This window comes from Scomber scombrus, chromosome 15 (assembly GCF_963691925.1).
Source record: "Scomber scombrus chromosome 15, fScoSco1.1, whole genome shotgun sequence".
NCBI classification, from domain to species: domain Eukaryota; kingdom Metazoa; phylum Chordata; class Actinopteri; order Scombriformes; family Scombridae; genus Scomber; species Scomber scombrus.
The window spans coordinates 5,365,975-5,392,998 of record NC_084984.1 but is presented as its reverse complement, the minus strand read 5'-3'; the positions used below and the strand labels follow the sequence as shown (position 1 = coordinate 5,392,998).

General features: G+C 38.4%; 3 protein-coding genes across 5 annotated transcripts in view; 1 reads left to right on the top strand and 2 right to left on the bottom strand.

Moving 5' to 3' along the window:
• The window catches only part of jak2a (Janus kinase 2a), a 33,814-nt gene extending 28,156 nt beyond the window's left edge, over window positions 1–5,658 (top strand). For all 3 annotated transcript variants that reach the window (XM_062434874.1, XM_062434873.1, XM_062434875.1), the window contains 6 exons: window positions 138–327; window positions 1,231–1,355; window positions 1,521–1,693; window positions 1,963–2,080; window positions 2,763–2,876; window positions 3,981–5,658. In XM_062434874.1, the coding sequence (XP_062290858.1) occupies window positions 138–327; window positions 1,231–1,355; window positions 1,521–1,693; window positions 1,963–2,080; window positions 2,763–2,876; window positions 3,981–4,088 (828 nt within the window). In that variant the 3' untranslated portion in view covers window positions 4,089–5,658. The remainder of the gene's footprint in view (window positions 1–137; window positions 328–1,230; window positions 1,356–1,520; window positions 1,694–1,962; window positions 2,081–2,762; window positions 2,877–3,980) is intronic.
• A 1,299-nt stretch (window positions 5,659–6,957) lies between these two features.
• rln1 (relaxin 1) lies at window positions 6,958–8,606 on the bottom strand. The gene is made up of 2 exons (XM_062435059.1): window positions 7,797–8,606; window positions 6,958–7,307 (listed from the first exon to the last, which is right to left on the bottom strand). The coding sequence occupies exons 1-2, from the start codon at window positions 7,990–7,992 to the stop codon at window positions 6,958–6,960; spliced, it is 546 nt and encodes a 181-aa protein (XP_062291043.1). The 5' UTR covers window positions 7,993–8,606.
• Window positions 8,607–8,666: 60 nt separating this feature from the next.
• Window positions 8,667–24,530, bottom strand: plgrkt (plasminogen receptor, C-terminal lysine transmembrane protein). The gene is made up of 5 exons (XM_062435060.1): window positions 24,395–24,530; window positions 23,512–23,613; window positions 11,182–11,312; window positions 10,499–10,608; window positions 8,667–9,834 (listed from the first exon to the last, which is right to left on the bottom strand). Exons 2-5 carry the CDS (start codon window positions 23,590–23,592, stop codon window positions 9,707–9,709), a joined length of 450 nt encoding a protein of 149 aa, XP_062291044.1. The 5' UTR covers window positions 23,593–23,613; window positions 24,395–24,530; the 3' UTR covers window positions 8,667–9,706.
• Between the last annotated feature and the right edge of the window lie 2,494 nt (window positions 24,531–27,024).

Sequence of the window (27,024 nt, the reverse complement as noted above, 5' to 3'; positions counted from 1 at the left end):
AAATCTTGTAATTAGGCAGCTCATTGAATCCATCCTAGTAAATTATACTGTCGGTAACTCATTTAACATGTGCTCAAAACATAGATGAAATCATAACTGTGTCTCTACTCTCCACATTGCTCCATCACACGCTGAAGGGTAATTTTGGCAGTGTGGAGATGTGCAGGTACGACCCCTTACAGGACAGCACAGGGGAGGTAGTAGCGGTGAAGAAACTGCAGCACAGCACAGCCGAGCACCTCCGGGACTTCGAGCGGGAAATCGAGATCCTCAAATCCCTCCATCATGAAAACATCGTCAAATACAAAGGAGTCTGCTATAGTGCAGGTATGAGCACACCGTTTCTACCTGTGCAAAATGAAATAGCCAGAAAGTCCTCTGTTTTCAACCTGTGTAACTTGTCTTCTAACTTGACTAAGTAGCAAAATTCAGAGACATAAAACAATGTGACAAAAAACTAGAATACAATGATTAAGAATCTCAACTTCCTCACCAACCTGTTATGATACAGTAATCAACATGAATGCTTTTTCTAACTCATAGGGATCAGCGATTCCTAATATGGGGGTCTGGACTCCCAACAGCGTCCCAAGTTGATTAAATGTATTAGAAGATAAAAAGTACATTTCTGCCTTATTTTCCCTCATGAAATACTGCACACCAACATTATTTCAGGCCTGCAAAACACCTTCAAAAATCATGATTTGGTTGCTTATAGTCACAACTCATGTTTTGGGCAGACCATAACCACGAGTTAACAACTAGACTTTGCCGCATTTTATGGGTTGACAACAAACAAAAAGTTGACAACCACTGAGATTATATATTGTATGTACTTATATTATGTTGTCTGTACTTTCCCTCTATGTCTCAATATGTGTTTCCTTCCAAAACTTGTATTTGAAGATGAGTCATATTCTCCTTTTACACACATTTGGCTCCAGATCACAGCTTGTTAAATGAAGATGTACAGTAGAAGAGATTCAGTCTCTTTTATTGACTCTGATAGCTTATAACTATTCCTTGATTTGATATTACCACCCAGAATATTTGTTTTAAACATAATAACATCTTGACTGTCCACTGCCTGGCTGCCTAGGGCGCCAATGACCATTCCCATGAAACAAATACATTTAGATTTCCTCAGAAATGCCATTTTAGGCGAGGCCTCCGCTTCCACTGCTCACACATCATATTTCCCTCATTGCACTTAACGTCTTTCTTTTTCAGGGCGAAGGAACCTAAGGCTGATCATGGAGTACCTCCCCTACGGCAGCCTGAGAGATTATCTCATCAAACACAAGGATCGCTTTGATTCCAAGAAACTGCTGCACTATGCATCTCAGATTTGCAAGGTAATATAGGGCAGTTAATAAATATAGTCATACATACATAAATATTGTACTGGTTCAAATCTGCGCTGGTAACTTTGTCTTTCTCACCTTTCCTGTCTCCAATACCATTTTAAAAAGCCATGATTACAGTATAAGTTATGATATGATTTAACCAATTTCTTCCAGGGTATGGACTACCTTGCCACCAAGCGATACATACACAGAGACCTGGCTACTAGAAATATACTAGTGGAGAGCGAGATGAGGGTGAAGATTGGCGATTTCGGTCTGACTAAGGTGCTACCGCAGGACAAAGAGTACTACACTGTCAGAGAACCCGGGGAAAGCCCCATCTTCTGGTGAGGAAGATACACTGCACCTGTCTGTTAGCAGCTCGGAAAGTGTTTTCATAACTTTGTCGGTTGTCATTTATGAACGTAAAAAAAAATTGTACTTTGTGAATGTTTTTGAGCTGCTAATGGTGGTAAATACTGTGACTGAGCTTTAAGCACAGGTGTTATAGATAAGATCATGTGACTTACATGAAGAAAACTTTTGATTAAATATAATATATTATTTTGGATATATAATGGATACACATGGATAACGTGTTGTGGTGTTTTTCCAGGTATGCTCCAGAGTCGCTGACAGAAAGCAAGTTCTCTGTGGCATCAGATATTTGGAGTTTTGGTGTCGTCCTCTACGAACTATTCACTTACAGTGACAAGAACTGCAGCCCACCAGCGGTACGGCAACTTCACTTTCACGTTTTTTAGGTCAACATTATGAATTTTCTGCTATGTAACTTTGAGTCATTTTTTGTGTGGTTTGCAAATTATTAGTTCACAATTTTTAAGAATTTATTGAGGTGATGTAAATCTTTTTTTTGACTTATAACTTTGATGCCACCTTAATATTTGGGGCAGTTATTTTTGGATTTATTGTGATTAATCAGATGATGCTAGTCAGTTGTGATAGAAGGAAGGGGTGGGACTGAGTCTAGGCTTCTTCAGCAAACATGTAGAACATGCAGATCAGGACATTGGCACAATCTTTGACCTCACATTAGACTCAGAAATGTTGTTTTGTTTGATAAAAAGTGAGAATAAATAAATATAAAAAGAAGCAGCTGTAGTGTTGTGATATGAACTGTTTAACATGTGAGTCAAAAAGAGAAGCCATGTTAAGGCGGCACAGTGTAAAAGAAGTTTAAGAGAACGAGCCACTGCAAACTTAATTGCCCTGTACAATTAGCTTGTAGAGTCGTCTAAGAAATCAGTTGATTGAGCACTCAGCTCTCTTGCAGAGATGCTTAAAAACCGGAAGCACTTCTCATGAGTTGTTTCGGGTAATTTTCATTTTTTGAAGTCTGTCGAAGCTGTTTTCTGTAAAACCGTACAAAACCTCCTCTTTTTTCCCCCCTTTTAGGTGTTTATGGACAAGATGGGAAATGAGAAGCAGGGTCAGATGATCGTCTACCATCTCATTGACCTGCTGAAACAAGGATATAGGTTGCCTGCGCCTGATCATTCTCCAAAGGAGGTCAGTAACTCTATACACACTAAGATTGTCGAAAATATTGTTACTTTGATACTTTTTTGGTGCCATTTGTTTAAAACAATATAATCTCTGTTCTTTATACATTTGATATTATTGAAAGTACCAAAGCCGTAAAAAACAGATCTACAATTAGATTTTCAAGCCAAGGTTGCACAGATGAAACAACGGTGAGAAAATCAACTGGTCCTGTTACGGTCTTCTCTCCAGTAACACGTGAACCACCAGTCACATGGTGCTATCCTAGCCATGCCACATTTAATTTAAAAAAAGAGAAAAAAAGTGGTGTCAAGTATTGTTTTTGTTTTTTTTAAATAATAGTATTGTATCAACGTTTAAAATACTGGTATGATGACAACCTAATGCTCATTACAAAAAACCTGCAAAAGTGTTTTTTAAGTGTACAATATAATTCAATTAAAATGTCTCTTGGTTCGAGAGCGCAGTATTTGTATTTGTATTTGTTGAGACAGCAAAATTATTTGTATTTGAATAAAAGTTGTAAAAATCCATTTTTTTTGCATTTTTATTAACTGGGTCTTCCAGAAAATGGTTGACTGCACTGACTACTCAGCTGAAGCTCAGCTCCGCTACGCACACACACACACACACACACACACACACACACACACACACACACACACACACACACACACACACACACACACACACACACACACACACACACACACACACACACAGACACACACACACACACAGACTTGCAACTATTTATACACCCATGACACAGAGACAGTGATGACCAGTGCACACTGTTATTTGATTTGTTTCTTCCCGAAAACAAATATTTTTGAAAATAAATATTCGTAAAAACTCACTATTAATGCTTTTTTGAATACTGTACTAGATTCAGCTCCCCCTTACTGTAGCAAACACACTGTTTTGTCAGTTAGCTTTGCAAATATTATTCCTATCCCTAAGCAGAAAAGAGCGCTATGTGATATTAAAATGCCTTCTCGAATGTAAACTGAACAGAGAGCTCTGTTATTACAACATTTAACTCAAAATATTAAATAGTTTTATTTTTGCTTTCGTTGTTAATATTCTTTGGTCTGATTCTTCCTTCAGATTCACAACATTATGACGGAGTGCTGGAGCAGTGACCCAGGACTGCGGCCTACTTTCAAGACATTAATCCAGAGTGTGGACACTGTGCGAGACAGCAAGGACGAATGAGCGGCATTGATTCCTGAACCTTTGACCTTTGAGCGTTGACTCCCAGGAGTCGGTCTTCACAGATCTCAACAGAACAATGAATGTCTCGGTGACGTCTGCGGTTTACAGCGGTGATGCAGTCACTCATCTGAAGCATACTTGTTTTTCTTCTTTTGGTGCTCGGTTTGAGTCACATTTACTCAAACACCGATGATGGAGTGACAGCAGTATCCACTTTACTAGCACTTCTGTCTGTGACCGTGTTAAGTATACAGGTGATCTGATAAATTAGTACACTACATCTGAGTCAGGCACCAATCAAATATAAAGTTGCTGATGCTTCTAAGAACATTTAATTGTGTGATAAATTATTTTGTACATATCGTTTTTTACACATTGAATTTGACAATAGAGATCAGAGAGAGGAGATCCTTCTCTAATATTCTGATATTTTCTATACATTAATATTAAGTCCAACATGTACAGGTCACGAAAAAAACATTTGATTCTGTACATTAGCAAATGATTTTGTATAACCACAGAGGTCATGGGATTGTTAACAGAAATCCACAGTGGACTGGAAGTCATCCACATCGAGGAGTGGAACTGAGCATGGCTCCTCCTGCTGACAGCCAGGCACTCTTGCTTGATGTTTTGACTAAAAAATGACAATTGTCCACAATTGTTAAATCACCAGCTGTAATTGTGCTATTCCTTCACCTGATTTGGAGTTATGGACTAACCACTGTTTCTGCTGTTACAGTGGACTTTTACAGATATTCAATGCACATCAAGGGTGCTTCAGCAGAAACATCCACAGATCTTTGTTGTTTTTTTTTTGTTGAGTGATGGTATTTTTGCTCTGATGACACCAGCTACACAATTAAGGTCAGACTAAACACACAATCTCCTCATATTTATTTACATCATTTCACACAATGTGGAAACAATGAAATATATCAGAGGGACAATAATAACTGCTCATTCATCTCTGAGAAATAGAATAAAAATCATCATATTATTATTTTCTCGACAGGAAACCAGCTCTGGGATTGATGATGCCTTTGTAATTACTAATCTGTGTACATATACGTATATATATATATATGTGTGTGTGTGTATATGTGTGTGTGTATGTGTGTGTGTTATTAATACAGTATGATGTTTTCAATGTTGGAAGGTTATACTGTTTGCCTGTAGATTCATCATATCAATAGTTGAAGATATTATGCTGCAGAAGGTGAGGGGGAAAAAAGTACTGAAGCATCCCTTTAAAGATGTTGCTGAACATGTGTATATATATATATTGAGTGTATTTATCATTTTGACTTTTCATAGCAAGAAATACATGATAAGATTATGGATGGCTGCCCCGGTAATTTAACTATTTACACCTGTGCTTTTCCTCCTGTAATACTTCAAAATGTCTTATTACATTATCAGCCATTCATAGATCAGTGAACAGAAGGGGGATTTAAAAAAAAATGTGATTAGGGAACAATTTCTTGATTTTTTTTATTTGCAAGAGCTTGTTTGCACATATTTATATATGCAAGCACATGTCACACACACACACACACACACACACACACACACACTCGCACACAAAAAAAAAGTAAAATGGATTTCCTCTCATATCTTAGCATGCGTCACTGTAAAGAGCAAGTTTTCGCACTTTGACACACAAACACAGCAACACCTCTGGACTTCATGATCTGGTCATCCTGAATATTTAGTTTTTGGTTGTAAATGAGACCTTTTGTTTGCTTTGACAAAGATTGTTTGTAGAGAGCAAATGTTGCTGCCTAGTAGACTGTTTTTTATACTTTTGGATTCATAATCTTGTCTTTTTTTAAACTTCTACAACTATTAGTCATATTCTTTGTATGACCAAATATGATTATTTGTGAAATATGCATTTTTTTTTTTAAGATTTAAAGATGTTTAACCAGATAAAACTTCCTTTTATTCCTTATTTCCTTTATTATATTTATGTGGTGATAGATCTAAATATTTAAAGTTGAATATTTTAGTATATTCCAGGTGTGCTTATGATTTCACTGAGACAAAACATGCTTTAGTACTATTGACATGGACATTTCTCCTTTTTAAAGTGTGGCTTATTTTCACATGAAACTTCATCATTTTACCCCCAGTAGAACAGCTTTCAAATGTGCGAAGAGTTTTTTTTTCCTCTTGAAGATGACGTTTATGCTGTAAAATGATTTCTACATTTAGACCGGAGATGGTCAGTCTTGAGGGGTTTTGTGCAGAGGGTCAAATTGATGTTTTAATTGGGTTACAAAGAGTAGAAGAAAAAAATCCCTTCTTTTAATGTCATGTCCTAAGGGTGTTGACAGAAAATGATCAGGCAGGCGTAATGTTGTGAACAGAGGCCAGCAATAAGTTCACAGCAGCGTAAATGGCATTAATGTGTTGTATTAGTCAGTGCTAGTATGAAAACAGCTTAGTCAGATAGTCTGCAGGTTAGAATACAGATGCTTTTTATTGCTCCAAATATTGCCGCAAGTGTTGTAGACAATATATGATACTGCTCAATGTTTCATATTTACACAGTATTTCAAATTTATTCTCAAGGAAGAAGACACACAGTACATACCATACAGAACATGTTTTTAAATAAAATATGAACTTTTCAACATTTAAGAAAATATTAAGAAAGAAATACCAAGTTGTAGTGATGTGATGAAACAGTTTGTTATTGATACATATTATATATTCTGTGCAATTAGACATGAGTGGGAATAATGAATACAGCCTATTAAGCCACAGATGTACTTTCCACAACTCTACACTGTCCACCGATCCCTCTGCCATAACCCACCCCGTCTACTTTTCTCCCAACCCCCCCCCTCCCCCCAACCCTGCCTCAGCACAAGCGTCCGATATCATTCTTAGTGCAGCCCTGGTTACAGCACATCCCTGCCACACCCAGAGAAAAGTTCCTCTTCTTCTTGCTGGGTACAGGCCAGTCAGCAGCCTGTGGGTTACCTTCTTGCTTGCCTAAAACTGTGAGCTGCTGAGACTTCTCCCATGAGTTGGGGTCACTCGGCTGCTGCCAGTCTCCTAATGCCCCGTAAAGGGCCAGGAGATCCGCCAGGGAGTAAGAGGAGGGAACGTGGAGAGGAGAACGGCTGTCTGTGAGCTCTGAGCCACGTTGCCATGTGTGCTGGTTGTCCTCCACTGTAACGTCACTGAGGGAACTCCACTGTAAGGGGTCTGGAGGGAGAAAAAAGATAGATAAATAATTTTAAGTATTTATTTACCTCAAGGACAATAAAGAAATCTCCTTAATTTAAAGCCAATTTAAAAAGCTTGATGCATATCATTTCTTAAGGATAATTGTAATATAAAATTAAGCAGATTAGAATAGGAATAAAAGGGGACATTTTTGTTCAGAAACTCAATTAACAATTAAACAATTAACATGAGCTGACCATGGTGCTGAAATATCTGATTCTGTCAGCCTGTCAGAGGATATTCTCACCTCCATAAAAACCTTCTGCAGTATAATATAACGCATCTAACATGCTATTTGTAGGAACTTTGGAATGAGGAAAACAATCAATTACAGGTCTTTCCAATAATCTTCAGGCCCACTGAGAAATCAGTTTGTCATGTTATAGCTCAGCTATATCAGAATTTATTCTGAGACTAAGTACATGTAGATTTTACAGTGTATTCTTGCGCTCGGTCATATTAACTCACCCAAGTCTCCCTCTACGGAGCGTTTCCACCGGGAGCCGCCGCAGGTGAAAATGACGGCTCTGATGAACTCTCTCCCACACAATTTCACCCCGTAGTCCCTTGGTGCGATCAGTCTGCTCATCACATCAGCCTTCGCACAGCTGCATATGCCACCGACACACACCATGGCCACGGCAAGACTCAACCTCCAGAGCATTTTTTCACTTTGCTGAAACTAAACAAAACGAGCAGTTTGTCAGGAGTTGCTTCTCAGATCTGATGAGTGTTTCAGATCCTGCTGGTTTTCCTTATTGTTTCTGAGTTCTGTTGAGCCCGATCACACCTCTGTTTATCTTTTCTTCTGAGCAGACTTGAGTTTCCTCTTCTTATTCTCTCTTATTCAGTAGACACAAGCTTATATAGCGCTTGTCACTAGTTCACTCATCAACCTATGCGTTCAACCTCAAGCCTTCCTCCGGCTCTCCCTCCCTCCCTTGCTCTCTCTCTCTCTCTCTCACACACACACACACACACACACACACGTCATTTAGATTGATGACAATGACGTACTTGGAGTTATTTCTTTGTTGTAGTGATATTAGAGGAATATTTTAATGTGAAGGGTGTGTGTGCTCTGCTGGGAAACTAGCTGAAACAAACTGAGTGCATGTGTGACATCTTGTACTCTTCATTGCGAGGGTGTGGGTTTCTATTACCACTGTGTCTCATCATAAATACATAAATAAATAAATAAATGAATATATAAAAAGAGAAATCAAGGAGAAATCTTCTAGGGTCCATAAAAAGTGTTCAGGAAATGTTAAAAAGGTGTTTATGTACGTTAGTTCTTCATTTAGCACCAAATCACAACATTTGACTGGAGGAAAAACATCTTGGCAATATTTCTTTTTATTGAATTTACAAATGTAGTTTCCATGACAAAAAATTGTTGAAATTATGGCAAATATATAAATGCATAAATAGCAGCACCATGTCATATTTTACATCCATCGAACATTATTGTCATACTAAAATTATATAACATACCGTTGACCCAGTGGTGTCTCTACCTTTAGTATAAAGCTCATCATTATTTCAGCAGTAGTTTTTAAAATTTAATAATCTGGCATGAGATTTTCTTTATTGTTAAGTTTATAAAATGGAAAAAAAACATCACATTTTCTGAGAGCCCAAGGTGATGCATTCAAATGTTTTTGCACTATTAATTGATTATTATTGCTACAGATACATTTTTTGTCAATTGACTGAGCAATTAAGTTATTGTTGCAACTCTAATAATAATTTTAATGAAAAATTCAATGTAACCCCCCCCCAAATTTAGGTAATTTAAGAGTTTGTCAAACTAACTTGAACTAAAGGGGATTAATGTTTGTTGAAAGTTTATTGAGTTTGTTTTGGAGATTTCTTCCTTCCAGTGTTCAAAAATATCTTAATGCAGCTTTAATTAAGAATGTAATTAACAAGAATAACAATACAACTTGTGGAGGCATATTCATTCAAGACAATTATGTTGCAACAGATAAATGGAACTGACACATATGCTGAATTGATGTGATGACCGACTGATAGATTGTAGTATTGTATGTATAGTATTAATTTGTACTTTGGTATTTCAGTTTTGTAAAAGTCAGTCTGCTTTTATAAAGTACACAATCTGGTGCTGAAAAAGATTTTGGCAACTGATGCAAATCAATAACAATAACCACAAACAAAGCAACATCACCTTTATATTTATAATAATGAGACTAATGTATCTTGAGCTCCATGATAAATAATTAGTGCAAACCATGGACTCATAATCTTCCAAAAAAGGCAAGTGGTATTTGACTGTTTTTTCCATAATTAAGCAAAAGCAGCGTAGTTGAACGCACAATCTGGACGACTCGGATTCTGTCTCACTAACCAACACATTATTTCTCCAGGAAGGAGGTGAGGGTGCTTTTAGCGCGACGGGCCTTCTCTATGCTTTCAAAGGTAGGAGTCCCGTTAGGTAAGTCCAGACGGTCGTGTTCAGATGCCATGATACTCTCAGCCTCCCCTAAAGGTGTAATGGAAAAACAAATCAATTCCCTTGTAATATGGAAAACATGTGTCTGTGAAACCAACCAACAGTACTTGTGTTATGTTGTTTTTTAAATGTAATAAACTGTTCATGCGTCAGCTAATCAGTGTTACTAATTGGGTTTCTGAGAAAGCTAAGCATTAATGGCAGAGAATAAGTTAGTAGATGAGGATTTTACTGTTTTTGAAGCATAACTGGTTTTACTAAACAAAAAAATGTCCATCTTAGTGTGAATATGCAACAACAACAGGATGCCAAAGAGCAAGTGGGCATATTCTGGGTGACAGATCTAATATTATTATATCAATGACTGACCGACCATTTAATTACATTTTTATGCATTTGCAGTGGTGCTGCAGAATTATACCAACATTTAACTTTCATAATAGAGGCACCCTTGTTTAATATTCTTTTGATGATTGTGGATAGCAGATAAACAGCTCTGATAAATGTTGCGTCTTGAGGCAAAACTGGCAGAAAAGAAAAAGGCTGCTTTTGGTGTTATGTTCTGTTAGGATTCAAAGCCATATGCGAAAGGTTAATGTGAAGCAAACTGACAAATCCGATTTTTTTTTGATCTGTCCACCATTAAAGCTTTGATTGTGTGGGTGTTATGATGATGGTAACTGCTTTGTCTTACCCCTCATTCGATAAATTAGTGTTCCATAACCGCTGTCCATCTGGTAGGCAAATATGAAGCCGAGAGGAACGAGGGGAGCCATCATTCCTGGTCTCTTTCTTTTAATGGCACTGAAGAAAAGTACAGAGACAAAGAGGAGACAATTTTAATATATTTAATTCTCAACATGTGATAAAAAAGACCATGCACATAAAAATACACACACTAATAGACCTGCATGAGCTTTTAAGGATACATTTTACAAAATATCAAGTGAGTGAGACTTATGGCTACTGAGTTGTAAATGTGTCCTTTTGCTATAGCGCCACCTACAGGTAGCTTGTGGCATTTACTGAGACTGTGACTAAAACTGTGACTGTTAAAGTGCTACACAGTTGACTTGACTGTGATGGAGCTGTACCAGTAAAGGGCAGTGGGACTTAAGACCAGTTAACGGGGGACAGCTTGTGCAACTGGGAACAAAAGCCTGGTCCCCAATTTGTAAGACACTGATTAGTTGGGTCAGTGGTTAAGGTTTGAGTTAGAGTAAGTCTCTAAGAAATGAATTTAAGTCTATGTAATGTTTCCAAAAGTGACAAAGACCTAATACGTGGTAGAAACTCATCACTCATCCCTGGGTGAAGTTTATTTGACACTATACACCTCTGGGTGAAACCCCTATGAGCTGTCATGTACAAACTCACCCTACAGTGAGTCCCACTGAGGCCATTGTAAAGAAAGTGCCAAAGTACTTGAGAAACTCTCTGGACCAGGCGATCTGCATAGCCATCTGTCTCTCTCTCATCTGGTTCTGCATCAAGATCTGACGCTCCATCTACACACACACACACACACACACACACACACACACACACACACACACACACACACACAAAGAGCACAAAAGGACACAGACAAAGACATCATCAGGCATAATAGACCTTTAAAGCCAAATATGGACAAGGTTATATTTACTGTTATCTTAATTGGATCCCCTTTATTACACTGGAGCTCCTCTTCCACACATCGTCCACGCTGAACTCAAAATACATACAATGCAAATCAAAAAATGTTGGACAATTTTCTAAAGTCATAAAGAAACAACCCCACACAAAACAGGTAAAATGACATATAAAACAATCTGATAAAAAATATGAAGGAATACACAATAAGTAGCATATTAGCCTGACCAATAAATCACAAAGACTGATATATTGATTGATAGTATATTATTAAATCTTTTTCTTTCTAATCTACTTATTCATATTATTTTACAAGTCACCTTATTTCAATTTTGGTATTTAACTTGCATCTTAGAGTAAAATGCCACATTCATCATCCCGTGTATTTATCAAACACTTGAATTGTATTTCGACTTGTACGAAATGTGTTATATAAATAAAGTTGACTGATTCATTGATTGATTGATATAGCATTTGCTAGAACTGATGTACATGTTGTCCAGGAAGTAAGAAGTACAGAAGTACTAAGGATATGTTTTTGGAAACAGTGTCTCCAGAGACCTTTTCAACTGTAAAATGTCCTGCAGGTCCCAATTTAAATGTAATGTTCATTTATGCTATGTATTTATGAAAAAACATTCATATCAGCTGACATGTTGTTTTCCGATTAGTTAAACTCTGCCTCAAAATCCAGCTTGGGTTGGGCTCTGTAAAATAAATAGCAGTTATTCAATGTTTAATTTACAACACAATAAATTTCACTTTGTTTTCTTACTAGAGGGAGGACGTGTTCAACATGTACACTACAGGAGTCTGGATGTTGTTACATATTATTCAGAGAAATCAAAGCAACACTAAACAAGATAAATATTCTGAATGTAAAATCTTCTCAAATGTAATGAAATAAAAAGAAACAGCACCTTTATCAGGCAGACACACTGCATCCATACTGATGAACCTCTGTCAGATTACTCTTTTGTCTGCCGTTTCCTGTTTCACACACACACTCACGTCTACATTACATACTTCCTGCATGGCAATTGCTACTGAGCTGACTGAGTGGCAGTCTCATTTTAAGGGGCTTTTGTTCTCAAAAAGTGAATGTGTCAAAGATGAGCTTTTATTTCCACTTAACAGGAAAGTGACTCTTAACTCACTGGTGACGCAAAGGTTAGATAAAATGACCCCGGCGCCATTCAAGTGAGCGGATGACATAAATTACAACATGTTGGAGAAACAACATTTTGATTTCTGTCTATTTGCTCCATTGACTGTATTCAAGAACAATTCTGTATATCTGCGTTAATGGCTGAACATTGCGTGGCATTGAAGCTAAAGTGAATTAAATGAAATAGTTGGTGCTACAGAGACTAGCCTCTTCAATGTCTATTTCTGTCTTCATATAAAAACATTTTTAAGTTGTGCCATTGAGTGAATTGAAGGAAACACCTGAAAGTGAGTCTATGTAACTTTTCCTAACAGTAACTGCAGGATAATGATGAATGCTAAAATGTAGTGTAACAGTGGCATATGTAAACAAAAGGCTGTCAAAAAAGGATATTCAATAATGTTCTTCATAGAGAAATATCTACTTTAAGTAACATTACCTACCATTAGACACCATTAGCTATAATATAACTGTAGGTCCAAAACTCCTGAGTGTAGTGAAATGAGCAAAGGTGCATTTTATTGCTTATGAGTGCAACTTTTCATTTGTAAGAAGAAGGAAATGTAAACTGTAAATATTTGCATGATTTAGTTTTTAAAACCCCTCATTTATCCTTTTCTTTATCTGTGTCTCTTTATGTGAGCTTCTGTCTCTTTAGGGCTCTCTGCCCTCTGTTCGTATTGGCCAGCTACTGGAAGCTGCCCCTAAGAAGGCAACTCTTCTTCCCTTCCTTTACCTGAAATATAAATGATGTTCAGTGTTGTCTGATGTCAATTTGATGGGGAAGTAGAGGTAACTTTTTAAATGGAGTAGTCAGAGCAGACTGATTAACATAGACATCCAACATTATAATAATATACACAACTGGGAATGTTCATTTTAAGGGAAATAAGGTTAAATTGTGTCTACTGTTGAATTCTGAGCATCCTTCCAAGATATGCACACAGCACCAGAGTCTCTGTGAAGAAGCCATAGTTAAGTTAACTATATTTTATGAGGGAGTCGGCTCATATTGACCAACTCCCAGATCTAAATGTAGTTAACTTGTCAAGCATGATAAATACGAACAATGATGACCAGTCAACCCTCCCTCAGAGCCTGATAGTAGGCATGAGCGACAGTCTCCTGGTTTGCACACAGCCAGCAGCTTTTAGTGGACAGTCAGATATACAACTGGAGTGATGAGCAAATATAATCTTTTGTTCAACAATAAAAAAGTTCTTCTGATAGAAGTCTGCCTGGTTTGAACATTCATAAATCTATTGCACACTTTTTCCTTCATAGTCACTTCTAATGTTTATCTAGCTTTACTTCACCTCCACACTTTGATGAAGAATTTACCGTTTCCATTTATCTTATGCTTTCTCAGTATCAATATCAGTGGGTCATGAGTTACAGCTGTTATTTGACTTGACAGGACCACTCTTTATTAACCCTCCTGTTGTCCTCGAGTCAAGGAAAGAAGGAAAGATGGAAGGATGGAAGGAAAGATGGAAGGATTGAAGGAAGGAAGGAAAGATGGAAGGAAGGAAGGAATGATGGAAGGGAGGAAGAAGGAAGGAAAGGAGGAAGGGAGGAAGGAAAGATGGAAGGATGGAAGGAAGGGAAGAAAGTTGGAAGGATGGAAGGAAAGATGGAAGGATGGAAGGAAAGATGGAAGGGGGGAAGGAATGATGGAAGGGAAAAAGATGGAAGGAAGGAAGGAAAGATGGAAGGATGGAAGGAAAGATGGAAGGATTGAAGGAAGGAAGGAAGGAAAGATGGAAGGAAGGAAGGAATGATGGAAGGGAGGAAGAAGGAAGGAAAGGAGGAAGGGAGGAAGGAAAGATGGAAGGATGGAAGGAAGGGAGGAAAGTTGGAAGGATGGAAGGAAAGATGGAAGAATGGAAGGAAAGATGGAAGGGGGGAAGGAATGATGGAAGGGAAGAAGATGGAAGGAAGGAAGGAAAGATGTAAGGAAAGATGGAAGGAAAGAAGGAATGATGGAAGGATGGAAGGAAGGAAGGAAGGAAAGATGGAAGGAAGGAAGGAAAGATGGAAGGATGGAAGGAAGGGAGGAAGAAGGAAGGAAAGGAGGAAGGAAGGATGGAAGGGAGGAAGAAAGAAGGAAATAAGGAAGGAATAAGGAAGGAAGGAAAGATGGAAGGATGGAAGGAAAGATGTAAGGGAGGCAGAAGGAAGGAAAGGACGGAGGAAGGAAGGAAGGGAAGGAAGGAAGGAGGGAGGAAGGAAAGAAAGAGAGAAGGAGGGAGGAAGGAAGGAAGGAAAGAAGGAACAGTCAAAACAGACGGGGTCAATTTGACCCAGGAGGACGACACAAGGGTTAAGGAATGGGACACACAGACACATACAGGTATGCCTACCCATGAAGATCATTTTCCAACTGAAGCAACTGTCACTCAACCAGATGGAGAAAACAAAATGTAAAAAATCAGACTAAATATTTGATAAAATGCTGTGAAATAATTATATTTTAGCTCTCTTCAACTGTGCTATAAAACGCTTCATTCTACATTGCTTTATACCAATGAGTAAATCTAATAAAAGTCATTGTAGCAGCACTAATCAAACACCTTTTGTGGACGACACTTTAAATGCGATATTATATGTTCTCCTTTAGTGAAGAGCATGCAGGTAAGTAAAAGCACAATAAAAGTTAATGAAGCACAATCAGGCTTTAGATCAAATCTAATACGACTTTGACACATGCTGTTAGTCTGATTGTCAAGAGTTCAATCAACAGAGTGTAAGTAAGAGTAAGAATATCTGTGTCGGATCACCAAGCACTTTTATTCAGCGTGGTATTATCCCAACTACCTATTAATCACAATACTAGAGTCCATGCACCGTAATACCACATAATCTATTAATAAACTTTAAAGTAGTTTCACACCTGGATAAAGATGATAAGTTCTGATCATGTAAGCTGCTTAATTTTACAACAGAAACATCTGCTTCATACAATAAGCACAACGAAGAAAAGTAACGGATGGAACGGGTTCTACTAGTACCCTTTAAAGTTTCCTGTAATCTTTCAATGTGCCACCAGCCGGGAGCAAACATCTATTGAGTTCACATGTAAAGTGAATATTCATAAATTTCTCTCCTCTAAATGTTTCCTCCATATATCGGGATAACTCATCAGTCAGCAAACTACTTACTTCATGTATCTAAAATTTACCCTGTAAAATGTAATATTAGTTACCTCCAATGATAACCAATCACTGACTGTTTTAGGATATTGTATAGCCAAAAGAGTTAAATTAGGAAAATAACTGTGAGATTACTTGATAATGAAAATAAGCATTAAATGCAGTATGAATAAAAAGTGCACAAAAAAATGCAGGTTTACTTAAAAAAACAACAACAATAAAAACATTTAAGGTGAAATCAGTAGAGAAGGGACAACCATAAACCTCACCTGTTTATAATCTGGGAACAGCCCTTTATCTATACACGTTTTTTTGTTGTGAAACTCCTTCGGAATCCACATATGACTACAACTGCTACCCTCGGCAAGAAGAAGGAAGCGGCAAACTTTTTACAACCACAGGAGATAAATGAATGTTTGGTATTCAAGAGAAAAGGCTGATAGAGTATTATTTCAAAGTGACGGCAATCACAGGAACGGCTTCTGTAATCAACAGTGTCTATTCTCAAGCTGCGGGGTCCGCTGGGCAAAGTTAACGAACAATAGTGAACATAGGGGGCTTCATTAAAATGAGAGAAAGCTGAAACAGAAACCAAACGCAGCAGGTGTTTTTAATGACTAATGTTTTCAATGAGAAAAGCGAGGGGAAATTGCTCATCCATTCACAGAATCCTCAAATGTGTAATGAAAGATTCTCTTTTTTTCTTTGTGATGTCATTCCTTCATTCATGTGGGTCACAAAACTGGAAGCAGACCAGAGATACCCAATGTTTGATGTTACTAAACTCTCTGGAAACTACCAGATTCCTAATAATGAAAAAGATTTTCAAAGCAGTCCCTGATTGTCTGACTGTTTTACTTCACAAAGATCCTAATACAGTTTCTTCATTGTGATGTATTATCTATCTCAATGAAGTTTCATGTCTCTGCAAAGTGATGTTCATGTGCTAAAACTAATGGAAACCAATGGCTGGGCTCAGAAATAGTAAAAAAAAAAGTCTAAAAATCACTAGAGCTTAGTCTAAAAACTTGCTTGAACTAGCGTAGGGGGTCACATCAGACTTTCTTTGAGGCTATCGGTCTGTGTTGAGACCAACAGAAGTTTGTAGCTTAGTCATTATGTTTCTTAAAACAAAAACCAATACCTGGCAGCTGGCCATGTGATAGGATGGCACCAATCGCTCCATTAAAAACAAAAGAAATAAATGACTCATTAAAAGTCCTCTTGAATGATGCATTGAAGTGCAGTAATAAAAACAGCCTATAAGGGATATACATACGTGGGTCAATGACGTATAAGGATTTACAACAACTCAATTTTAGAATAATAAAAACAAGCATATCTAATGCAGTAGTTCAAACATTCAGAATGTTGTGTACCTGAAGATCCATATTATAAATTTAAAATTAAGTGATTTTAGTGGGTTTTTCAAGATTAATTGGCACTGGCCTTAAAAAAAGTCATGTGGTGCGACCATGATTCATCTTGAAATAAATTAATTTACTTATCACGCTTCACATCTTTTTTCTTTTTTTTTTTACAAGTTTTCAGTAATATAAAGTGTTTGGAAACAAAGTATTTGCATTTTTTTTTAAATGTTTGTAAATGATGATCTTTTATTTAATATAAGATATTTCAAGATGAATCATGGTCGCACCACATGACTTTTTTTTAAGGCCAGTGCCAATTAATCTTGAAAACCCCTCCACTAAAATCACTTTCAAATTGTAATATGAATTTTCAGGTACACAACATTCTGAATGTTTGAACTCCTGCATTAGATATGCTTGTTTTTATTATTCTAAAATTGAGTTGTTGAAAATCCTTATACGTCATTGACCCACATATAGGCTATTTAAACAAACAATAGTAGTATTGTTCCCAGCCCTTACAATGAGTCTAAAGATGATGTATCAATAACATCTACCTCAAATATTATCTACTTGAAATGTCAGTCACAGTTCTGCTCTTATTTTCCTGCAACTCTGGTACATTTCCACTCCCCCCACCCCTGCTCCACTCCAGCTGCGACCCATCTGTAATCAAGCCAGTATATATTAGTGCTGGACGATTATGGCAAAAATCAAAATCACAATTAATTGAACTTTTAACCTCGATTACGATTAATGAACGATTATCTCCACCCTTGATGAACAATTATGTATTTTCACAGTTTCTTTTGTTTTGTATTTTACACTGCTGCCCTCACACATGAGGATCATTAGGGAGGGAAAATAATGATGTTTTAAGGTGTGACGCTGTGGTTAATGTCTAGTTTACTTGATTAGAACTATGAAAAGATAATGGTTTGGGTTAAAATGATCACTGGAGACAAGTTTTCAAAATCCTTAAAGATATGCAACCTTTATTGTCATGGTAACAGTGAACACCACAATTAATTGACATGAGCAAGATAAAATGTCGGTTTCGATTATTTTTCGATTAATTGCCCAGCCCTAGTATATATACTCCTGTTGTTAATTCACTTCTTGCCAGATTGTTCTTCGACTTCATGCCAGACTTTCCAGCACCTATTCACGGACTGGTTTCGACTCGGCTTGCCTCTGACCTCGTCTCTGCCCTGGTAAACACAACAGCCTTCTGTCCCTGACCACGAGTATCGCCTGTTTACTTCCTGGTTCCTGTCTGCCTGTGGCTGTGTGGCCTCCTCCGGATTCAGAGACTCCTGCCTGGTCAACCTCATTTCCGTGAGTGTTACTGGCATTATCTTACCTGCTGCCTACTCTGTGTCATTGTTGACCCATAGCCCAGTCTGTCCCCTATGCATTCTGCCTATACCTGTTCAGGTACCTTGCTGACTTTATTCAATAAAGATCACTTCAAACTGCTCCCTGGTGTTCTCTGCTCCAATTGGGTCCTACTCCCTCCACACCGCTACAATTTCTGTTCTTTATCATATTTCATATTAATAATCACTCTTTCTGTTTCCATGTTAAGACTATGAGTGTAAAAGTAAACTGTACTGAGTTTTTAAACCCATGTTTGACAAAAAGTCACTTTCGGTAAGAAGATGACAGCAACATAGTGATACTTTTAAAAATACACACCATGTCTCTCAGTGGCAAAATCACAACGGATGAGCAATTGATTTTGTGGCAAGCGTGGACAAGCGGTGGAGGATAACTGACAGTAACGGGAAAAGCAGTGAAGAAAGAGTGAAAGGAAGAAATGAGCCACGTCAAGTCTACTTGTAAGGTGACAAAATGAGACCACAGCCAAAACGTAAGTGGGAAATTCACTGACATTTCTGAAAGGCTACAAACGCATGCAGAACAAGACAATACTTGGGAAACTGATGCTCACGAATCATCCGTCTACATAGTGATAGAAGGGAAAGATATCAACATGACAAAGAGACAGACTTATCCACACACAGATAGTATGCCCCCCCCCCCCCCACAAATAATTCTGGGTGTACATTTCCAACAAGTAAAATAAGTATATTCATGTATAAGTCAAAGTCAAAAAATTCTGATAGGTTTGAATTACTGCAAAAATACATTCATTTACTCAATCAGCAGCACAAGAAATGTTACATTACTCATTATTTCAATTACTCAGCCATCAGCTCCGTCCAAGTTGCCTTTAAAAATTAAGTCTTCCGGCGCGCAGGTGGTCAGGTGGTTAGAGCACATGCCACGTACGCAGCCGACCCCGGTTCGAATCCCAGCTGGAGGTCCTTTGCTGCATGTCACACCTCCGTCTCTCTCCCATATTTCCTGTTTGTCTACTGCTAAATAAAGGTGCCTATGCCAAAAAAAATCTTTAATGTTTGGAAGTATTTACTGAGTATCCAACAGCTCGCGTCAGTATATCCTCAGAGACTGTAGACAGCACTCCGTGAGTCTCAACATCGGCTGCATCCCCAGTGTAAATAAAGTGAAGTGTTATTGGTATTAGTAACGATAATATAATTGTCAAATTTTAATTCCTTAAACCAGTCATTATTGAATAAGTCATATTATTGTAATGTGTTACTGCCCAACACTGCTAAGTTGTGGGTGTTCCTCAAGGTACCATTCTTGGTCCCTTTCCGATAGAACAGACATTTTAACTATATGCCACAACCCTTCTGCTAAAGCTGTTTTGACATCACTCATGCTCGCTTAACTTTGGAGTAGACAATTAAACAATTTAAATGTTGACGTTTAAAGCTAGGGTATGTAGTGTTGTAAAGCTAGCAAGAGAGCTAGCAAGTTTTGAAAATATCACCTCCTCTTGCCTCCTCTAAATTCCACCCCGCTGCTCCCCCTCCCGTCAGTGAGTCCGTCCAAACCACGCCCCCACAAACCGGCAACAGCGACAGGTGAAGACTGTGCATGCGCGAAGTAGGCAGGGAGAGAGGGGGGCGGATGCAGAACTAGACATGAAGGCACCTGATTGGTTTTTGCTTTTCGGTGTGAAGAGCATGGATTGGTCAGAGTTTTATCAGTCCTATGGATGTCACAGAGGTCTGATTTTTTCCGTTCCTTTTTCTAAAGTCATAATGTATTGATACCTCTGATAATAGAAGGACCATTTCACCCAGTACAACAAAAAGTGCTTCTGAACAACATAACTTACCCTACCTTTAAATCACCAAACTGGATTAGTCTTGCTTGACCAGGTTTGAACTAAAATCAGATCACTGTGCTTCTGTTTTAGCCAATACACATTGGTTCCCTGTAACTATTACAACTGATGACTTTTATGATTATTACTAAAATAACTACAAGTCAGAAGACCCAAGTGTTTCAAGATTTGTATAATATGGATAGGATTTATGTGCAGTGATGGTGTGACCTTTTGAAAAAACGGAAAAATATGAGTACAAACTCACTTTTTTCTTTTGTTTTTCCTCCATGTGATTTGCTTTTACCTTTCTTGCTCATGAATGTTTTACATTATTTATTTTGTGTGTTCTGTACAGAATCTCAACAGTTTTTATTAATTTAGTGAGCTGGTGTTTTCCATTATGGCGCTTTTCCACTACACAGTTCCAGCACGACTCGCCTCGAATCGGTACGGTTCCAGAACAGACCTTTTACATTACAGAAAAGTACCTACTCAACGTGGGCGGGGTCGATATAGCACCGCTCCGCGAAACTGCTGTGACTTCGTTTTATACGCAACACAGAACACAAAAACAATGGAGGACATGGAGGCAGTGGTGTACTTGCTACTGTATGTGGCTTTTTGTCACACATTAAGCAACAACATTGAGCCATATAGCTGTAACTATGGTTGTAACGCTGCTGCCGGTATTTAAAAATGCCGGGTTTGATTCCTGTGTGGGAGGGACGGCTCATGACGCTTCCAGCGACAACTCTTCTGACCAATCAGTGGCCGGCAGTCGGATGACGTTTAGTATCGGCTTGGCTCGCTTGGAACCTCACCAGAGCAGGTACTAAAAAAGTACCAGGTACCAGGTACTTTCCCTAGTGGAATCGCAAAAAGAACCAAGGTGAGTCGAGGCGAGTCGTGCTGGAACTGTGTAGTGGAAAAGCGCCATTAGATGTACAAACCCACCAATGGCGCTTTTCCACTACATCGTTCCAGCACGACTCGCCTCGGTTCTTTTTGCGTTTCCACTAGGGAAAGTACCTGGTACCTGGTACTTTTTTTAGTACCTGCTCTGGTGAGGTTCCAAGCGAGCCAAGTCGATACTAAAATGTGACGTCGACACACTGCTGGCCGCTGATTGGTAGTTGTCGCTGGAAGCGTCATGAGCCGTCCCACACAAGAATCAAACCCGGCATTTTTAAATACAAGCAGCAGCGTTACCATAGTTACAGCTATATGGCTCAATTTTCTTGCTTTGTGTGTGACAAAAAGCCTCAAACAGCAGCAAGTACACCACTGCTTCAATATCCTCCGTTGTTTATGTGTTTTGTGTCACGTATAAAACGAAGTCACGGCAGTTTCGCGGAGCCATGCTATGACGACCCCGCCCACGTTGAGTAGGTACTTTTTTGTAATGTAAAAGGTCTGTTCTGGAACCGTACCGAAGCGAAGCGAGGCGAGCCGAGTCGAGGCGAGTCGTGCTGGAACTGTGTAGTGGAAAAGCGCCACAAAGTTCAATGATTGCAAATAGAAAGCATACCCCACCATTAGCAGTCATGACTTAAAGTGAACAGAAACATAATTTACATCACTTCAGAGCAGCCATTTATCCTCAAGACATGCGTCATATGAGCTCACTCCTCTTCACTGAATTTTCAAGTACCCAGTGATTGGACCCAATGATTCAAACACAATGCTTTGAGTCCACAAGGCAAGAGAGAGATTAATTAGCTATGACTGATGTGACTTGAAAACACTGACAAGCAATCATTTCTGACATCTTAATGCATGGGGAGGCAACGGAGACGCTTCACAGATATTCTTAAATTGCTAGGGTCAATCTATCCATTCAATTTGGTGACGTCAAAATACAATTTGAATGTTGAAGATGAAAGCGGCAAAATAATTGGATTTGACCCTCAGCAATCCTGAAGATTCTTGTTGACATTTGAGTGTCTTTTGTTCAACCAAGATCTAAAAAGTTACATGTATTAATTGAAATTTAAAAGATGAGCTAAAGTATGCTTTTAATTTTAAGCAGACACTCATAATGGTAATATGAACATTTTTTATAACCTCTTATTAATTTAAATTCAAAAGTGAGAGTGAATAATAAAGTATGAAACTATCTGTAGTAAGTAAATGAAACACTGCAGATCCACTACAGCGATGCTTAATCATGCACCCAATATATTCACCTGTGAGTCATCATCATGACCCAAACGAGGGCGCCATGGAATTCAATTGCCAAACCTTTGCCATTACTGAATAATATTAAACATAATCTACCACATTTACAGCTGGGAGAGGAGGAGAAAATGAAGGGGCAAACAAAACAACAAACCTTTTGGGCATAAGTCAGATAATGTCATTGGTGTTATAAGAGTCACACATCCCACCTGCTGCTCAGCAGCTTGCAGGCATAAATAAATCAAAGAAGAAAAAAACTATCTCTTGTTTAAATGAAAAAAAAATAAAAAAGAATAATAATGAGTGCAATAAAACCTGGGTGGTCTCTCAATGGAAACAGATTGCTTCAACGTGAAGGTTGTAACCCTGGCTTTGACATTGTTTAATTCAGGGCTACAACCAATGATTATTTTCATTATCTATAATCAGATGATTCTTGATTAATCAATTAATTGTTTTGTCGATAAAATATAGGAAAACAGTAACAAAAAAAAAGAAGAAATACACGTTATGTGTTCCAAACCAAGGTGATGTCTTACGTTTATGTTCATGTTTGACACAAAAAATTTTAAATGTTTAAGAAGGGGCAACCATCTTAACAAATTACTAAAACGGTTATTTGATGTGTAAAATATTTGCTGTCGATTGAATAATTGATTCATCAACTAATTATTACTAACTATTTAAGATCTAGTTCAATTCATGAAAGTATGAATGCTAGGCTGAAAACAGACAGAGCAGATCAATGTGTGAATGCCACTCTGTATAATGAACAAACTGTCAGAACTATGGTTCATGTATAAGCTACACTTTCTGCATCTGCAGGAATAACCTTGTGTATGCTGTGTCGTACTTTGAATAAAAAAACCTAGGTTTTCATATTGGCACCCTATTGCTAAACAAACATACACTTTATCAAATGATGACACAGTGTACATCGGGTGTTTGGGGTTACAGCCTTGATTGACACAACCGAAATGTGTGTGCACCTTCACTCACCTGCAGCCGTGAATTGTGAAGCATGAACTCTTGCTGCTTTTTAAAGTTTGCATCCATCGATTTAGAAAGCAGAAACCCCATGGTGGCGTTGTTACTGTTGACCTACAAACACAACAACACACAATTTTATGCAGCAGTCCACACATGTGCAAACATACTCCCAGGCACAAATACTCAATGCATATGTGGTTAACCTACTTTCAGTGTAACTTTATTTTAAACACATAGGTCCACATAGATCAGTATAATGACTCAATTAGTCGCACAGCATGACAAGTTAGAACACTACAGAAGACTTGCACTTGTCCATCTTGCGAGCTTGAGCAAGACTCTTGAGTGCATCATTAAATGCCACCTGAAGCTTTTTCATTTTTGCCTTACTCTAACTTCCGGGTTGTATAGAGTGGAGTACGTACAGCAGGCTTAAAAAGGGCTGTTTCAACATCATCTGCACACATACAGTATTGGCTTATGCATACAGTTTGCAACACTGGCATGCATATTTCCTCATGACCCAAATATCTCACTCTGTTCACCACATTTAGCTCTTGGTCTGCCATAAAAATAAAGGAAGTTTAGTTTTGTTTTCGCTTCTGGTCCTGTTTTTATTAATAATAACATACTGCACACCATAACTTGGGCAGACTCTGAGCAAACTCTTTACATTAAAAACGTAATTTGCCTCAGCATGTACACTGCCAGTACAGTCAAACTGCGTTGTGTATTGTCCAGTGCAAGCAACACGTTAAACGTTCCTGTTAACTTACATTTCGTTAATGACACTGAGCTAACAAAATGAAATTAGCTTCCCATGCTGCTTCACCCAAAAGCTTCTGTTTTGACCTTGTGGTCTTGGCTAACTTAAATGAAAGTTTGTACCTACCTAATGTATTTCGTAGGTGGTAAATGAATGGCTAAATAATATATGGATACTGGTCACAACTGTCAGGACTGTCGAAGACTCAAAAATATGTAATTTTATCAAAACAAGTGTGTGCGACGAGTTATTTTCTTCCCACCCGTATTCTGTGAAGACCCGCCCTCCTCCGCCTCTGATTGGCTCTGACCCCAACATTCTTGCCCCTCCCCCAATCATCTCACTCGTCATGCCTTAATCTAACCAATCCAACTAATGGAGGCAACGAGTAGTAGCCAATCAGAGGAAGAGTAGGGCGGGCCTTCTCTGAATGCAGGTGGGAAAAAGTCGTGTGCGACGCCCTGAAAATAGGTGACTTCCTTTCTACTGTACTGGCAATACAGGAACCAAAGTCAAGAAGGATACATTTGCAAATGTAACATCAAACCTCAGCAGAGGAGCATTGACGTAATATCTGATATGGCATGTACTGTAACTTACTACAAATATAAGTACATTTCAAATTAATCGTGAATTAGGATGGTGAAACATCAGAGGGAGAATAATCTATTCATAACCAGCCAAAAACAAACAAAAAGATGCCAGGAGTTTCAGGGTGGTTAGTATTAAGTCCATCTCATGTTATACAGGTATGTTGCATGTACTAAAATGACTATACAGTCCATGGGCCCAGGGTGCCTGCAGTTAGTTGAGAAATGGCTCCCTCTGTTGGACAATTTTTCAATTAAACTTTGAAATCTGTTAAATTCAAAATCTGCATCACAACCCAAGTGAGTGATGTGGAAAATTTAATTTTGAATGGGTCATCAATGGGCAACATGGGCAACCTCTCAGAATATCCTCCCTGCAACATCACCTGGTGTACATTAATTTAAGTGTAACTTCTCAGGAAAGCTTTTTGCCTTTATTGGACAGTTTGTGGCAGAAACGCCAATAGGAAACAAGGAGAGAGAAATAAGGGGTAAAGGGGTCCCTTGCCAGACTCAAACCAGGGACATTGTGGGTATGTGGCATGCGCTGTAACCACTTAGCATAAGGGTGCTCCGGGAAAGACTTTTTTCTTTTGTTGTCCAAGTTCAAGTCTACAGTAAAATCATTATTTGACCAGTTTCATTACATATCTAAGATAGTGCTTCATGACATCTCCAACACCCTACAGTATGTATATGTGTATGTATCTAATAGAAATGCTCTGATTAGTGTTGGAGTTTTGTTGTGGAAAGTTAAATATAAATTCAAAGAAAGCAACCTATCTCCCACAGTTTTATTGCAGTAACATTCACAAATGTGGATCCCACAGTTTGCTGGGCTGAGGAAATACTCAGTATGAACTGTAGTGTATTTGTCACCTTCATAGGTTTCTTTTTATTAATTTACCATTGCTATGGGATGATTATCTTGGTCTTCTGAGAATTAAGAGTTGAAAGCCAATACTTAAATGTTTTTTCTCTCTAAGAACTTCTATCTATGCCTGATGATCTATGTCTAATGAGCAGTGAAGCTGCACTGTACGAGGCCCACAGCTCACCTTTGATGGTACCTGTTAGGAACATCTTACAATGTGCCTTTGGCTATAAAGGCAGTATAACATAATCTTAAGACAACAACATGAGGGTATAAGTGTCACGTGCTACTTCTAGTTCAGTTCTGACTTGACCAGTCAAAGTGAAAGGAGTTGCAGTTTTTGTCATATGATATCTTCATGTGATATCTTCTCTTCAAGTTGCAGTGAACCATATCAAACAAAGCAGTTTCATTGGTGCATAGCAGCAGCATCTATTACACATGGCCAACTTTCACCTTCATAGACAAACTGCACATTAGTTTCCACCTTCTTGCGTTCATCCTGTACATACATACTTTAGATTATACTGCAAACACTTCCTCAACAAATACAAGTGTACAAGCCACAACATCATAGCATAAATAAATGCCATTGAGTCGTACTAAGTTTTTATGTCTTTCCCCAAATTTACGATCAAAATTGGTTTTGTGAGGAAATGAATATTTTTTTCAAATTTCAGTATAATCTCTTGGAGTCACACTCACAATAATTATACCCTCAAGGCAGCCTCAATTAAACTGCCACACTAAAGTATAAAACATCACTGCTCCACCTCACACTTCACACACTGTCTCGTATTATGTTTATATCCTAATTACTCTCTTGTGGTAGCATATATGTTCAGTGTTTTAAGATTGTCTTAACCCTTGTGTTGTCCTCGAGTCAAGGAAGGAAGGGAGGAAGAAGGAAGGGAGGAAGCAAGAAGGAAAGAAGGGAGGGAGGAAGGAAGGAAAGAAAGGAGGAAGGAAAGGAGGAAGAAGGAAGGAAAGGAGGGAGGAAGGAAGGAAGGAAGGAATGAAGGAAGGACAGGAGGGAGGAAGGAAGGAAGGAAGGAAAGGAAAGAAGTGAGAGAGGAAAGGAAGGAATGAAGGATGGAGGAAAGAAGGACGGAAGGAAGGAAGGAGGGAGGGAGGGAGAAAGGAAAAGAGTAAGGGAGGAAGGAAGGAGGGAGGGAGAAAGGAAAAGAGTAAGGGAGGAAGGAAAGAAAGAAGGAAGAAGGGGGGATGGAGAAAAGAGAGAATGAGGGAGGGAGGAAGGAAAGGAGGAAGGACAGGAGGGAAGAAGGAAGGGA

Excerpts from the sequence above, each read along its gene's own strand:
- plgrkt (XM_062435060.1), bottom strand. The coding sequence starts at position 23,592 with ATGGGGTTTCTGCTTTCTAAATCGATGGATGCAAACTTTAAAAAGCAG. Across the intron at positions 11,313-23,511 it reads TTCACAATTCACGGCTGCAG|ATGGAGCGTCAGATCTTGAT; the intron begins GTGAGTGAAGGT and ends GTGTGTGTGTAG. Across the intron at positions 9,835-10,498 it reads ACTAATTTATCGAATGAGGG|GGGAGGCTGAGAGTATCATG; the intron begins GTAAGACAAAGC and ends TTACACCTTTAG.
- rln1 (XM_062435059.1), bottom strand. The coding sequence starts at position 7,992 with ATGCTCTGGAGGTTGAGTCTTGCCGTGGCCATGGTGTGTGTCGGTGGC. Across the intron at positions 7,308-7,796 it reads CTCCGTAGAGGGAGACTTGG|ACCCCTTACAGTGGAGTTCC; the intron begins GTGAGTTAATAT and ends TTCTCCCTCCAG.